The 16,623-nt window shown below is 45.8% G+C and overlaps 1 protein-coding gene across 1 annotated transcript; it reads left to right on the top strand.

Annotated features, from left to right (window-relative positions):
• The first annotated feature begins 698 nt into the window (after positions 1 to 698).
• On the top strand, positions 699 to 15,457 carry LOC139563690 (sec1 family domain-containing protein 1-like). Its single transcript, XM_071382550.1, has 24 exons — positions 699 to 862; positions 1,632 to 1,791; positions 2,150 to 2,240; positions 2,453 to 2,575; positions 2,795 to 2,882; positions 3,042 to 3,131; positions 3,544 to 3,599; positions 4,068 to 4,153; positions 4,550 to 4,649; positions 5,389 to 5,528; positions 8,257 to 8,347; positions 8,469 to 8,548; positions 8,659 to 8,740; positions 8,981 to 9,077; positions 9,213 to 9,283; positions 10,482 to 10,561; positions 10,668 to 10,730; positions 10,919 to 10,994; positions 13,849 to 13,902; positions 14,341 to 14,393; positions 14,508 to 14,541; positions 14,761 to 14,826; positions 14,930 to 14,998; positions 15,229 to 15,457. Exons 1-24 carry the CDS (start codon positions 832 to 834, stop codon positions 15,250 to 15,252), a joined length of 1,905 nt encoding a protein of 634 aa, XP_071238651.1. The 5' UTR covers positions 699 to 831; the 3' UTR covers positions 15,253 to 15,457.
• Positions 15,458 to 16,623: the final 1,166 nt, after the last annotated feature.

The following is a 16,623-nucleotide window of genomic DNA, read 5'->3' as shown; positions in this document are numbered from 1 at the left end:
TGATTTCCTATTTACAAGGATCTAAGAGTAAAGTAGGGGCTACTCCCTCAAAATGTGTGATAGCAAAGTCCAGGTACACCCTCATGTACATGATGCCGTTCAAAAGAACTCTGAGCTCGGAAATCTCTGACTTCCCAAGACAACTGGGAACTGGGGGGAAAGAAACAAAGCTCCTACTGGGAAATATACACTGAACAAAAATATAAATGCAACATGTAAAGTGCTGGTCCCATGTTTCATGAACTGAAAAAAAAAGGTTCCAGAAATGTTCCATATGCACAAAAAGCTTATTTCTCAATTAAATGTTGTGCACAAATGTGTTTAAAAACCTGTTAGTGAGTTGAGGAGGATTTCTGTCTAATAAAGCCATTTTGTGGGGGAAAACTAATCTGATTGTCTGGGCCTGGCTCCCCCGAAGAGGGTGGGCCTATGCCCTATCAGGCCCATCCATGGCTGCGCCCCTAACCAGTCATGTGAAATCCATAGATTGGGGCCTAATTAATTAATTTCAATTGACTGAAGATCACTGACGTCATGATTTGCCCTTGTATTTTACCCAGTTCCCAGTTGTCTTCTGCCGCGTTCAAAACAACTGGGAACTCGGAAAAATACTAGGTCAAGGCCCGAGTTACCGAGTTGGAATTCCGAGTTGGGTGTTTTCCCAGTCGGAGCTCGTTTTTTCCCGAGTTCACATTTTCGAGTTCTCAGTTGTTTTGAACGCGGCATTGAAAGCACCACGTGAGATCGCGGTAATGAGCGATATAGCAGACATCGAACGAGACTTGCCTGACCCGTCATCCTATGCCCCGTGTGACTGCATAAACAGAAAAGATGGCCGCCTCCGTCCGGGAAAAGCAGGCAGGTCTGTCAATGGTTTAGTTTATTCATTCTTAATCAGCATAGGCTGTCGAATAAAATCGACTATTTTACCCTAGCTAGCTACCTATTGAAAAAAACGATCTGCCACGACGACCAACCAGTTCACGAGAAAAGCAATGCTAAGCTAACTTACTAGCTGGCTAATTAACTTTACAATAGCATTATAAAACAGCAAGAAGTCGGATGGCTAACCTAAACGTACCTCTACTCTTGAATTCACTAGACACTGATGTGGTTGTCATGTCAAGAAACATGAATGCAACGCAGTGAATGTGTTGCTGCCGGACACACTGAACTAGACAGACTTAACTTATATGTTCCATTTCCACTCATTAACATGTGAATGGGTATCTAACAGTAGCTAGTTAACTATTTCACTCATCTAACGATTTCATAATTTCACTCAACATTGAGTGGCAGAAATGGTATAGTAAAGTCCCAGCCCCAGTCCTGTGCAATGTTTAGTGGGGCAAAAGTGGTGGCTGTAGTAAAAAGTGGTGGCTGGGGTGGCAGGTAGTCTAGTGGTTAGAGTGTTAGGCCAGTGACTGAAAGGTTTCTAGATCGAATCCCCGAGCTGACAAGGTAAAAATCTGTCGTTCTGACCCTGAACAAGGAACTAGGAACTCACTGCCTAGGAACTCACTGTTCCTAGGCTGTCATTGTAAATAAGAATGTGTTCTTAACTGACTTGCCTAGTTAAATAAAGGTTAAACAAAATTTAAACTGTCCCATGGGTTCTTCCGTGTCCCCAGCTGCCTTGAAGCGCATGCTGAATTTCAACACTCCTCTGTTGAAAAACACTGCTGCTGAGCCGGTATGGAAGGTGCTGATCTACGACAGGTGTGGCCAGGACATCATCTCCCCTCTACTGGCAGTCAAGGAGCTACGGGACATTGGGATCACGTTGCACTTGTGAGTAGGCCTAACTCACAATTTGACATCAGTTAATAATCTATTAGTCTCCTTCACAAAAAGTACATTTAGAAAAAGCTAAAATCATGATACGTCAGACAAATAATTGATAAGGCTGTAAAGACATTGAACCTTTTTGTGTAACAACCCATCAACTGATGAATCTTTTGATAATGAAGGCGCTACCTGTGTAGTATATTTCAAAGGACAACAACAGTTTTGAGAAAAGGAATTTGAGTCAATACTGAATTGAGCAATTGCAAATAAGTCCACACACGCACAGTGTTGACTTGGTGTCAATCAATAGAGGATACAGTCATCTAGAAAGCTCTTCAATGTATTTTATCTTTCTCTATAGGTTGCTTCATTCAGACAGAGATCCCATCCCGGATGTGCCAGCCATCTATTTTGTAATGCCGACAGAGGAGAACATTGACCGGATATGCCAAGTAAACATCCCTCACTCAGAACTTCAACATGACTTCGTCAGATATTTTTAAACGCTGGATAGGCCAGATGATAAGGATAAATGTCTTTGGCCACCGAGTCTATGAATTTGGTGGCTTTGCCCAGATAAAATGATTTGTTGTCCAAACGTAACATCTAACATCCTACTAGTCGGTATATTGTTCCACTCCATTGTTTTGTCTCTCTTTCTCAGGACCTTCGTAGCCAGCTGTATGAGTCTTACTATTTTAACTTCATCTCAGCCATATCCAGAAGTAAACTAGAGGATATTGCCAGTGCAGCTCTCTCAGCCAACGCTATCACACAGGTTACCAAGGTGAGTCTACAACACACTAGTTTGCCAGTCTGCATCTCAAATGGTACCCTATTCCCTATATGCTGCACTACTTTGTGCCTGTAGGGCTCTGGTGAAAAGCAGTGTACTATAAAGGGGGATAGTGTGCAATTTGGGACTCAGGCCCAGTCATTTTCTATAAATCACATCACAGGGTATTTGACAGCCTTGTAAGAGTAAGGTCTTTTTTTGCTTTTGTAGGTGTTCGATCAGTATTTGAACTTCATCACACTTGAAGATGATATGTTCATCCTCAGCAATCAAAATAAAGAGTTCATCTCCTACCATGGTAATACGTTCATTGGATTCAGAAACGGGGCAAGATTTGATATTGTCAAAAGGAAACTAAAGATAACTGTTTTTATTCACATATTACCTTCAGATCGTCTTCTTGATTAGCTGGCATGATTGTATTTGACTTCCTGTTTTCCTATTCCCTTTTGATTAGCAATTAACAAACCGGACATCATGGACACAGAGATGGAGGCCATCATGGATACGATAGTAGACAGTCTCTTCTGCTTTTTGGTCACTCTGGGTGGGTCCTTCAACACAATGTTATCAGTGTCACAATACTATTGAGACTCCTGAGAGAACATTGCTTTGGTATTTCAAAATATACTGTGAGATGCATTTACTCAGGTGGTTATGCCATTTCTACCTGCTAGATGGCAGCATTACTACCATTTTATTACTCACCTGAATTGAAGCAGTACCAAGATAATAGTTATTCTGGGAGAGGAAAACTGTTTGAAAGTAAAGGGTTTTGTCTGAAAGTGTGACCATATAGATGACACTTTGACAAAACAAACCCACCTTGTCTAAAAGATTCTCAGTTTTATCCTAATGGGATTCAGCCGCCACTAGACTCCAGCACATCTCTATAGAGAAGCTCTGCTAAACTCTTCAATGCTCTCTATTGGCAGTTAACAGATGTTTTGTTTTCTTAGGTACTGTCCCCATAATCCGCTGTCCAAGAGGGAATGCTGCGGAGATGGTCGCGGTGGTAAGTATTATCCTCCCTCATTTAAAACCATCTGAAGTTTCCTCGCCTCAGCCGCTGTCAGGGGCCCAGTCTGTCTGAACACTCTTTGTATTACGTCTTGGCAGTGCAGAGAGGCCTGGGAGAGTAGTACCCATCCCCCGTGGGCACAGTGAAAGGGGAAATTAGTCATTTGAGGACCACCCCAAATCCAACCACCCCCAGAATCTCAGCATTTGCAGACTGTATTTGCAGGTGGAATGTTGATGCAGTCTGTGTAGAAGCTGATCCTCCAGGGGCCTTAATGGATGGGTAGAGTGATTCTCCTCTAGTCACACAACACTGCTCTTTGTTCCATGTACTGCTGTGTGGTGGTCTCAATGCAGCCCTGCAGGACTGTATGCTTAGTCTTTATTTGGTTCAGAAGATATAAGGCCTCTTGCCTCGCTAGTTAAGAGACTAAAACATCTTAACCCAGCTTCTCTGTTGCAGAAACTTGACAAGAAGCTTCGGGAGAACCTGCGAGACGCCAGAAACAGCCTGTTCACTGGAGACAACATGGGGGTCAGCCAGTTCAGGTGGTTCAGGGTGCTGTAGACTAGTAAACTGGGTATGAACCATAAAGACAGCAGACTAGATGAAGACATTCATCCCATTGTGTACTTTACCATGGAAAGCCTACTCCATTCCATATGACAAACGCATACAATGGCTTCCCACACACACTGTTTCACCATGTCTTTGTTTAACTCTGAGGTGGAAATGTGCTCTCCTGCTTTTCTCCTCCAGACCCACTGAACAGTTAGCTAGGCCTTCACTAAGTGGTGGATGAAGATAAAACAGTCATGCCTCCTCTGGGAAAATCTAAGCTGGATCCATTTCAAGTCTTCTTTTGTGGTGAAGCCTAGTCAGTGGGGAACTCTGGGTACATATGTCATCCTCTCCTTTCATCTCTGTCTGTCTCTCTCTCTCAGCTTCCAGAGACCCTTATTTGTACTTGCTGACCGCAACCTGGATCTTGCCACCCCCCTCCACCACACATGGACCTACCAGGCCCTCATCCACGACGTGCTGGTAAGACTGACAGGATACAGGGAGAGAGAAAGAGTGGAGCAGACCTGTCTGTCGTTCTCCCGCCACAGTGTTATGATGGACTTAACAGACCCATCATACACTTTGACAAAAACTAAGGCTTACTAATGAGAAACGTCCACTCTACAGTCTGGACTCATTCCTGGTGAATTGTGTTGGGTGTATGGTATTTTACACTGTCTGAACTGGTCTGCTCAGTAGTGTGAATAGGGTATATACAGTAAACCAAGGTGTGTGTGTGTGTGTGTGTGGTTTTTCAAGGTAGCAAACAGATTTAACTTGGAATGTTATTTCTGAGATACTGTAATTACTTTGTGTAAGATGAAGAGGAGGGTAAATCTTATGGTATGTTCTCAGTGCGTTGACATGTGTCAGAGGTCATAAATATTAGTGAGGAACCATTTTCCACCATCCGTGCCTTAAAATGATTTGTGGTGTAGAGTGGACCAACCAGTCTCCTATCCTACCATTGGTTTTCAGCATTCCAGGTCCTTTGTTTTAGCCTCGATATATGTATGACAACGGTTGTTATTTTGAAGGTAGGCTATGATGATGTTAGTAGATATCAATGTTTATTCCCAGAGGGTTCTATGGATCAGTATGTTTTCTAATGTTTTGAGTAGAAATATGACCAGACTTCACATCCAATAGGATCTCTGCCAGCCAACAAACAGAGTAACTAGTGTCTTTACCGGTGTCTGTTTATTTGTGTGTCCCCCAGGACTTCCACCTGAACAGGGTTAGTATGGATGAGTCTGTGGGGTCAGAATCCTCTCCTGCCGGAGCCAGACCCAAGAAGAAGAACAAGAAGAGTTATGACCTCACATCAGCCGACATGTTCTGGCAGAAACACAAGGGCAGGTTTGTATTTGCTATGCAACATTTTTCCAGCAAAATTAAGCAGTTACACATTTTTGAAAACATTACAATGCATTCACAACAGATGTCACAACATATTAAGTGTGTGCCCTCAGGCCCCTTCTCTACTAGCACATATCTACAACACAAAATCCATGTGTTCGTGTGTGTATGTTATTGTGTGTTTGTATGCATGTCTGTGCCTATGTTTGTGTTGCATCACAGTCCCTGCTGTTCCATAAGGTGTGTTATCAGTTAATATTTTTTTCTAGATTTTTACTGCTTGCATGAGTTTCTTGATGTGGAATAGAGTTCCGTGTAGTCATGGCTCTATGCAGTACTGTGCGCCTACCCCTAGTCTGTTCTGGACTTGGGGACTGAAGAGACCTCTGGTCTTGTGGGGTATGCATGGGTGTCCGAGCTGTGTGCCAGTAGTTCAAACCGACAGCTCGGTACATTCGACATGTCAATACCTCTCACAAATACAAGTAGTGATGAAGTCAATCTCTCCTCCACTTTGAGCCAGGAGAGATTGACATATTAATATTAGCTCTCTGTGCACATCCAAGGGCCAGCCGTCCTGCCCTGTTCTGAGCCAATTGCAATTTTCCTAAGTCCCTCTTTGTGGCACCTGACCACACGACTGAACAGAAGTCCAGGTGCGACAAAACTAGGGCCTGTAGGACCTTCCTTGTTGAAAGTGCTGTTAAGAATGCAGAGTAGCCCTTTATTATGGACAGACTTCTCCACATCCTAGCTACTGTTGTCAATATGTTTTAACCATGACAGTTTACAATCCAGGGTTACTCCAAGCAGTTTAGTCCTCAACTTGCTCAATTTCCACATTCATTATAAGATTTAGTTTGTCCCAAATACTATGCTTTTTGAAATATTTAGGACTAATTTATTCCTTGCCACCCATTCTGGAACTAACTGCAGCTCTTTGCTAAGTGTTGCAGTCATTACAGTTGCTGATGTGTATAGTGTTGAGTCATCCACATAGATAGACACACTTTACTCAAAGCCAGTGGCATGTCGTTAGTAAAGATGGAAAAAAGTGAGGTGCCTAGACAGCTGCTCTGGGGAATTCCTGATTCTACCTGGATTATGTTGGAGAGGCGTCTATTAGAAAACACCCTCTGTGTTCTGTTAGACAGGTCGGTACACTTTATCCACAATATAGCAGGGGGTGTAAAGCCATACAAGTTTTCCCAGCAACAGACTATGATTGATAATGCCAAAAGCTGCACTGAAGTCTAACAAAACAGCCCCCACAACCTTTTTATCATCAATTTCTCTCAGCCAATCATCAGTCATTTGTGTAAGTGCTGTGCTTGTTGAATGTCCTTCTATAAAAGCATGCTGAAAGTTTGTTGTCAATTTGTATTGTATCTGGTCAAACAATTTTTTTCCAAACGTTTACTAAGCGTTGGTAAAAGGCTGATTGGTTGGCTATTTGAGCCAGTAAAGGGGGCTTTACTATGCTTAGGTAAGGGAATAACTTTTGCTTCCTTCCCGGCCTGAGGGCTCACATTTTCTAGTAGGTTTAAATTGAAGATATGGCAAATAGGAGTGGCAATATCATCCGCTTTATCCTCAGTAATTTTCCGTCCAAGTTGTCAGACCCAGGTGGTTTGTCATTGTTGATAGACAATTTTTTCACCTCTTCCACACTTACTTTACGGAATTCAAAATTACAACGCTTGTCTTTCATAATTTCGTCAGATATACTTGGATGTGTCGTGTCAGCGTTTGTTGCTGGCATGTCATGCCTAAATTTGTTAATCTTGGTAATGAAAAAATCATTAAAGTAGTTGGCAATATCAGTGGGTTTAGTGATGAATGAGCTATCTGATTCAATGAATGATGGAGCAAAGTTTGCCTTTTTGCCCAAAATTTTATTTAAGATGCTCCAATGCTTTTTAGTATCATTCTTTGTTTCATAGTGTAGTTTGTTTTATTCAGTTTAGTCACATGATTTCTCAATTTACAGTACGTTTGCCAATTACTTGTACAGCCAGACTTATTTTGCCTAATCCTTCTCAACCATAAAATTTTTCAATTCCTCATCAATCTATGGGGATTTAAGTTATTACAGTCATTTTCTTAATGGGTGCGTGCTTATTAGTAACTGGGAAAGCAATTTCATGAATGTGCCAAGTTCAGCGTCTGGTTGCTCATCATTACACACCACGGACCAACAAATATTCTTTACATCAACAACATAGTAATCACTACAAAGCTTATTGTATGACCTCTTATACACTATATTAGGCCCAGCTTTCTAGATATGGCTACAATATTGTGATCACTACATCCGATTGATTTAGATACTGCTTTCAAACAAATATCTGCAGCTTTAGTAAAGATGTGATCAATACATGTTGATGATTTCAATCTTGTGCTGTTTGTAACTACCCTGGTAGGTTGATTGATAACCTGAACCAGGTTGCAGGCCCTAGTTTCAGTTTGAAGCTTTCTTAGGAACTCACTTGTGATCAATTACTGATTTAGAAGGTAGCTCTTGGGCGTTGCTTTATAAATCGGTAGCAACAGTATATTCCAAGTTTTGCTGGTTAAAGAAACGCAGTTCTGTTGGCTAAATTGGATTAAACTACTGATTTAGAAGGTAGTCTGCAGGGGATGCTTTATAACTCGGTAGAATCAATCTATTTGGAGCTTTGCCATAGTGAAGTTCTTCTTGCCTGAGAGGTCGTTTTGATTCTTCCAGCCCGTTCCCAGAGGTGGCTGAGTCTGTACAGGAGGAGTTAGACACATACCGAGCCCAAGAGGACGAGGTGAAACGCCTCAAGAGCGTCATGGTAAGCGTGGCACACAGGTGGTTTTATAGAGCTGTTCAATGAAGTAGTCTCACTGAAAACAATAAGACGACACTCACACTTGCATATTCCCCACTAAAATAACTTTTATTTTCTTCTCCAGGGTTTGGAGGGTGAGGATGAGGGAGCCATTAGTAGTATTAGTATGTCAGACAACACAGCAAAACTTACCTCAGCTGTCAGGTGAGCATCAATGTAGAATATACAGTATTTATCCTTATTGTTATTTATTCATTACGGCGCCATTATTGACAGTTCTCTCAGTCCGTACCAAACTGTGTTTCCTCTAACAGCTCTCTGCCAGAACTTCTGGAGAAGAAGAGGCTGATTGACCTCCACACTAATGTAGCCACTGCCGTTCTGGATCACATTAAGGTCAGTGTTTAGCACTGTCTTGGCCAGACAGGGTGTTCTCTGTGTCTAGAGAGAGAGGCTTCTCTCTGTCCACAGTGCACATCGTCCCATTAACACTGTTCTCAGATATTGAACACATATGGAAGACTGTTGTGCTGTGCAATCACAGTTCTACCATCTCATATAAAGTTACTAAATCTGTCAAAGGACTGCCTAAAAATCATCTTGAACTAATCTACACCTTATGGGATGTATCCACAGAGCCGTAAACTAGACGTGTACTTTGAGTACGAGGAGAAGCTGATGAGCAAATCCACCCTGGATAAGTCTTTACTGGACATCATCGGTGACCCAGACGGTAGATGTTCCACTGTGCTTATCTTGGCCAGAAATGACATAAATCATGCATGTGTGCTACTTTGTCAAGGGTTGGAAGTACCGGAGATGCCTGTTTTGAAGGTTTGTCAAACAACAGTTTTTCTCTTTGTAACAGCGGGAACACCAGAGGACAAGATGAGACTCTTTCTGATTTTCTACATCACAGCCCTGCAGCCCACTTCAGAGGTGAGGCCTGGGCCCCTTCTATCCCTACCCTTAACCTTATCCCTCCTAACATACTAGACTCCCATCACACGTTCTCTCCCCATCAAATGCATGCCAAACTAGACTATCACAGGTCAGGGGAGGACCCACAGGATGCAGGCCCCTCTGTTAGGGAACTCTATGCTGATCCACTGCAGTCATATCAGTATCATGTCCAATAGACCAAAAACAACACAATAGCAACCTGAATGGAGACACTTTGTGGTTTCACTGTAGAAGTCTTAACAAAAACACAATACACAATTTGAAAAACCTTGGGCTTAGATTGAATTATGTAGAACACCATTAAGCAAAACACCAATTCCCAACATTTTCATTTTTCATATGCTTTTCTTCTGACAACGTTCAAAATCTTTATTGTTCGATATGACTCATGTAGAGGCCGATTCTAGGAACATTGAAACCCTTTGAAGCCGCGGCCAAACATCATTACTCCAGAAATCCAATAATGCTAGCCTGTTCTGTTCTGAGCATCTCAAGGCCCTCTGTATAGGAGACCTTCCGGCTCTCCACAATGACTGGGGGGTTCTACGTGAGATTAGGGCTGATCTAGGATCAGTTGCCCACTCCTGTCCGTATACCCTTATTCATTATCATCTAAAAGACACAACTGATTCCAGAACAGCACTTCTACTCTGAGGCGCTTTGTTAATACGGGCCCAGGTTTCTGGCTGCGACTGCAGGCTGGTATCAGTGTTAGGATCAGGCTGTCCTGGAGCATCATGTTGATCAATGGTCTTCCTAACAGCCCTTCTCCTCTGAGACACCATGCTGTTCCCTGGCCTGACAGCTGAAGTCAAGCAGGAAATCGTTTTCTACCACTAATGTCTATGGTATTTCTCCTTTCGTCTCTGTCCCCATGAACCTTAACCCTCCCTGGGCAGATTATCACCATGGGATTACCCTCTCCGGTCCATCCGTCCACTCCTGCTCTTTAGGTTATTTGTTTTCCCTGGCCGATGCGGTGTAACATGGTATATTAAACAGTCTCTGCCGTCATTCCATACTATAAAGATGATGCCATCACACTTGGCCTCACACTCTGTTTATGAAGAATGGGTGTCGATCCCTTCGGGGTACTAGACCTCGAATGCCTGCTCGATCACTTGTATGTTTTTACCTTGGTGAAAACAGCCATTCTTTATGTTCTGTGATGTAGACTGATCTGGACCAATACAAGAAGGCTCTGCTAGACACAGGCTGTGACCTGGCCCCTGTCAACTACATCAAGCAGTGGAAGTAAGTTGTTCCATCAAATGATGTATCATACATACAGAACAAAACATAACAGTTAACCACATTTTGTTTTAGACAACAAGCTACTTATATATTGTCTTTTTTTTAGGGCTTTCACTAAGATTGCTGCCACACCATCTAACTATGGGAACAGCGGTGTAAAACCTATGGGGTAAGAGAGCGAGTGTGTCCCTTTCCATAGACCACAGTTTTAATCATTATTTAACCAGGTAAGTTATTGAGAACACATTTTTCTTTTACAATAACAACATAATCTATGCTAGTCCCATATTCCTAACCCCCGTGTTGACACTCTCCTAACCCCCGTGTTGACACTGTCTTCCTGTCTCTGTCTCACAGCCTCTTCTCTAGGGTGATGAACTCTGGCTCCCAGTTTGTCATGGAGGGGGTGAAGCACCTGGTGCTCAAACAGCATGTAAGTCGCTCTACACAGAGAGAGCGACACACACACACACACACACACAGAAATATACACATGCACAGAAACACACAGGATGAGTAGGAAGATACTGAATGTCTCCTAATCTCCTGAGGCTGGCTGAGAGGCTGGCTGAGAGGCTGGCTGAGAGGCTGGCTGAGAGGCTGGCTGAGAGGCTGGCTGAGAGGCTGGCTGGTTGTGAGACTGGCTGGCTTGTTGTGAGACTGGCTGAGACTGAGTGGCTGGCTGGCAGGTTGGTTGTGAGACTGGCTGGCGGGTTGTGAGACTGGCTGGCTGGCTGTGAGACTGGCTGGCTGAAACTGGCTGGCTGTGAGGCTGGCTGGCTGGTTGTGTTGCTGGCTGGCTGGTTGTGAGACTGGCTGGCTGGCTGCCTGTGAGACAGGCTGAGAGACTGGCTGGCTGAGAGACTGGCTGGCTGAGAGACTGGCTGGCTGAGAGACTGGCTGGCTGAGAGACTGGCTGGCTGAGAGACTGGCTGGCTGAGAGACTGGCTGGCTGAGAGACTGGCTGGCTGAGAGACTGGCTGGCTGAGAGACTGGCTGGCTAAAAGACCGGCTGGCTGAGAGACTGGCTGGCTGGCTGGTTGTGAGGCTGGCTGGCTGGCTGGCTGGTTGTGAAGCTGGCTGGCTGAAACTGGCTGGCTGTGAGGCTGGCTGGCTGGTTGTGTTGCTGGCTGGCTGGTTGTGAGACTGGCTGGCTGGCTGCCTGTGAGGCTGGCTGAGAGACTGGCTGGCTGAGAGACTGGCTGGCTGAGAGACTGGCTGGCTGAGAGACTGGCTGGCTGAGAGACTGGCTGGCTGAGAGACTGGCTGGCTGAGAGACTGGCTGGCTGAGAGACTGGCTGGCTGAGAGACTGGCTGGCTGAGAGACTGGCTGGCTGAGAGACTGGCTGGCTGAGAGACTGGCTGGCTAAAAGACCGGCTGGCTGAGAGACTGGCTGGCTGGCTGGTTGTGAGGCTGGCTGGCTGGCTGGCTGGTTGTGAAGCTGGCTGGCTGAGAGGCTGGCTGGCTGTGAGACTGGCTGGCTGTGAGACTGGCTGTCAGCCACTCAGCCAGCCAGACAGCCACTCAGCCAGCCAGGCTGACAGCCACTCAGGCTGACAGCCACTCAGCCAGCCAGGCTGACAGCCACTCAGGCTGACAGCCGCTCAGCCAGCCAGGCTGCCAGGCTGACAGCCGCTCAGGCTGGCTGAGTGGCTGTCAGCCTAGCTGGCTGAGTGGCTGTCAGCCTAGCTGGCTGAGTGGCTGTCAGCCTAGCTGGCTGAGTGGCTGTCAGCCTAGCTGGCTGAGTGGCTGTCAGCCTGAGTGGCTGTCAGCCTGGCTGGCTGAGTGGCTGTCAGCCTAGCTGGCTGAGTGGCTGTCAGCCTAGCTGGATGAGTGGCTGTCAGCCTAGCTGGATGAGTGGCTGTCAGCCTAGCTGGATGAGTGGCTGTCAGCCTAGCTGGCTGGCTGAGTGGCTGGCTGTCAGCCTAGCTGAGTGGCTGGCTGTCAGCCTAGCTGAGTGGCTGGCTGAGTGGCTGGCTGTCAGCCTAGCTGAGTGGCTGGCTGAGTGGCTGGCTGTCAGCCTAGCTGAGTGGCTGGCTGTCAGCCTAGCTGAGTGGCTGGCTGTCAGCCTAGCTGAGTGGCTGGCTGTCAGCCTAGCTGGCTGGCTGAGTGGCTGGCTGTCAGCCTAGCTGAGTGGCTGGCTGTCAGCCTAGCTGAGTGGCTGGCTGAGTGGCTGGCTGTCAGCCTAGCTGGCTGGCTGAGTGGCTGGCTGTCAGCCTAGCTGGCTGGCTGAGTGGCTGGCTGTCAGCCTAGCTGGCTGGTTGAGTGGCTGGCTGTCAGCCTAGCTGGCTGAGTGGCTGGCTGTCAGCCTGGCTGAGTGGCTGGCTGTCAGCCTAGCTGAGTGGCTGGCTGAGTGGCTGGCTGTCAGCCTAGCTGAGTGGCTGGCTGTCAGCCTAGCTGAGTGGCTGGCTGTCAGCCTAGCTGAGTGGCTGGCTGTCAGCCTAGCTGAGTGGCTGGCTGTCAGCCTAGCTGAGTGGCTGGCTGTCAGCCTAGCTGAGTGGCTGGCTGTCAGCCTAGCTGAGTGGCTGGCTGTCAGCCTAGCTGAGTGGCTGGCTGTCAGCCTAGCTGAGTGGCTGGCTGTCAGCCTAGCTGAGTGGCTGGCTGAGTGGCTGGCTGTCAGCCTAGCTGAGTGGCTGGCTGTCAGCCTAGCTGAGTGGCTGGCTGTCAGCCTAGCTGAGCTGGCTGAGTGGCTGTCAGCCTAGCTGAGCTGAGCTGGCTGTCAGCCTAGCTGAGCTGGCTGAGTGGCTGTCAGCCTAGCTGAGCTGAGCTGGCTGTCAGCCTAGCTGAGCTGAGCTGGCTGTCAGCCTAGCTGAGTGGCTGGCTGAGTGGCTGGCTGTCAGCCTAGCTGAGTGGCTGGCTGGCTGGCTGAGAGGCTGGCTGGCTGGCTGAGAGGCTGGCTGAGAGGCTGGCTGGCTGGCTGAGAGGCTGGCTGGCTGGCTGAGAGGCTGGCTGGCTGACAGAGGTTGGCTGGCTGGCTGAGAAACTGGTTGGCTGGCTGACTGAGAAACTGGTTGGCTGGCTGACTGAGAAACTGGTTGGCTGGCTGACTGAGACACGGCCGGCTGGCTGAGGGAGAGGCTGGCCGGCTGGCTGAGGAGCAGTCTCATTATGATACTGTCTGTATGTGTGTGTTTTTAAAGTGTCCAGATTTCAATTGGCTTTGATGGGAAGGTTTTTCCTGGAGACATGTATGCTAATTCTCACTTAGCTGCTATGTTAGAGTCGGTCTGTAATGAACGATATCATCCGGTGAGCAGAACAGAGTTTGAACGAGATTCTCTTTCAGAACTTGCCCGTCACACGTATCCTGGACAACCTGATGGAGATGAAGTCCAACCCGGTGAGTCTCCTCCTCTGTTCCCTCTCTATTGTGGACATTCCTCTATGTATTTGTGTTGCACCGTCACATTCAGGAGGGAAGCATGCTCATGATACAGTAGCAAAAAGATGGACAACCTGATTGGAGTCTCATGTATGCAGTCTGAGTTCTCTCCAATCATGCCTCTATTCTGTTCAGATCACTTCTGACTGAATATGTGGAAAAACTATTCATCACTATTTGAAGAATTACTTTTTTAGATAGATAAGCTACTTTGCAAAATGGGGGAGGGAGAGAGGGGTATTGTCTGATCTGAATGAGTTAAATGTGTCTCACAGGATCCATCCTGCTTGTACTGGAGCTGTGGTTACTAAGAGAAATTGGGTGACCTCTAAGCAATGTAAGGATTTGAGGGTTTCTAGAATTGAGTGTGGTGTACTGATGATTTCTGATCTGCAGGAGACAGATAACTACAGATACTTTGACCCCAAGATGCTGCGTGGCAGTGAGAGGTAAGACTCCATAAAGAGGTTTAAAGATAGCAGTTACTTAGTTAAGGCCTATAAATAGTTGTGTGCATTTTCTGTGTCTGCAAGATGTTTCTAACAATCCTGCCTTCCAACCAGCTCCATCCCAAGGAACAAGAACCCGTTTCAAGAGGTGAGTCCTGCCATGGTCGGCAGAAAGAGACACACAAATAGGACCTCCAAGTCCAGTAACTGCTGTAGCCCTGAGTACCCCGGACGGTCCTGGCGCTTAGCCTGGCCTGACTGTGTGAAGGGGAGAGCACTAATGTAATCTGTGTGTACTGGACCTGAATCTAGCAGCCTGATGTAGCATTACGGTCTCAAAATGAGACTTTCTCTCCTTCTATTTTAGGCTATCGTCTTCATGGTGGGAGGAGGGAACTACGTAGAATATCAAAACCTGGTGGACTACACAAAGGTAGCTTCTTATTACTCTAAATTTGTTTGTTTTTCGAGAACCTCTTTATATATCCAGTTGAGTTTTTATTGAACCATGTGTATTTTGTGGTACCCTTTTTTAGGCAAAGCCAGGGAAGAGGGTGCTGTACGGATGCAGTGAGCTCTTCAATGCAGGACAGTTCATCAAGCAGGTAGGAGGACCAACAGCCTTTAATAAAATTCAATAATAATATTGCTAATTATATATAATTGATCATTATCATTTGATAATATCATGATATTTATCAACAGTAATCATTAACCAGCCCTAAACATAATATGAAATTATGACACATATTGTGGGTTTGTGTTAAATTACCTACTCTGCTTAATTGATCTCAGATTTCTTGTTTTGGTTATTTCTCCATGCTTATCTCCACAGCTGTCCTCTCTCGACCAAAAGTAAAAACAAGAAAATATATGAACATTTTATTTTCTTCGATTCCATTTCTCCTAAATACTCAAGACCTCCTGAATCAAACTGTAGAATCATACCTCTAGGTTCTCTCTCTGATATTCCATGTATTTTATAATGTGTACTGTACTTACATTGTTTGTTTACCTAATTATCTTTACACTCTCAACAAATAAAGATTAACAGTCTTACTCAGCACTGCCGTGATGTCAAGTGTTTGTACCAGGGTTTTCCAACTTGTCCTTTGTTTCATCTTATTCTAGATCAGAACAGGGTGTTTTAGCAGAGACTTCAGGATTCATTTTTTTTATTTTTAAAGTCTACATATAGCCCTGTTTGTCTGTTTCCGTTCCCCTTAGGCCATTTTGGAGCTGAACTCATCAACCAAGCAGGCAGTTGTCAGTTTTGTTGACCCCGAGTTCTAGCATGGAGAACTCACCATTTACTATAGAAGGTGCTGCTGCTTCATCTCTCTATTGCTTCACACCATAACCCACTTCCACACCATAACCCACTTCCACACCATAACCCACTTCCACACCATAACCCACTTCCACACCATAACCCACTTCCACACCATAACCCACTTCCACACCATAACCCACTTCCACACCATAACCCACTTCCACACCATAACCCACCATAACCCACTTCCACACCATAGCCCACTTCCACACCATAGCCCACTTCCACACCATAGCCCACTTCCACACCATAGCCCACCATAGCCCACTTCCACACCATAACCCACCATAGCCCACTTCCTTGACCATCGTTTAGTGTGTCACCAATCAGAGCATTTAGCTAAGTGTATTATTAGCTGACCTGACTTCAGTGGCTAACATTGCATCAGACACTCTCATTAACAGGATCAAGGGATTAGGCTAATAATGTATGAAAGACACAGCCATGTCTGTTCTCTCAGCCTCAGTCTATTGCTGTACACCTGCCTGCTGCTGGCTGGCGGGCCACATTGACATGGTGATCCTGTGGAGAGACTGAGAGGCTGATTCTCAACTCTGTCACGCTCTCACTTGGAATAAAGACAAGAGAATGCGACCATCCACCTGAGCGGTCTCTGGGACACCACTCACTTCACCTGTCTATAAATCAGAACAACACTGGGCTCTTCAGACGTGTGTGTGTGTGGTTGAAATGAGACCGTTGTGAAAGTTTGGATCTTGGCTTAGTGGCACTCAGAAGACAAGGGTGCTGATGGAGGACACCATTATATCCCGTCCTAATGTAACTCTACAGGGTGTCAGCCAAGGAGGAGACTGCCATTGGTGTTTACTTGTTGATACTAGGTAATTATTCTAATGTTTACCTTGTCAAACTGCTATAAAGCTACACTGTTGATAA

The sequence above is a fragment of the Salvelinus alpinus genome, chromosome 34 (assembly GCF_045679555.1).
Source record: "Salvelinus alpinus chromosome 34, SLU_Salpinus.1, whole genome shotgun sequence".
In the NCBI taxonomy this organism is placed as follows: domain Eukaryota; kingdom Metazoa; phylum Chordata; class Actinopteri; order Salmoniformes; family Salmonidae; genus Salvelinus; species Salvelinus alpinus.
The sequence above is the reverse complement of the archived record's forward strand: the minus strand, read 5'-3'. Positions and strand labels throughout refer to the sequence as shown.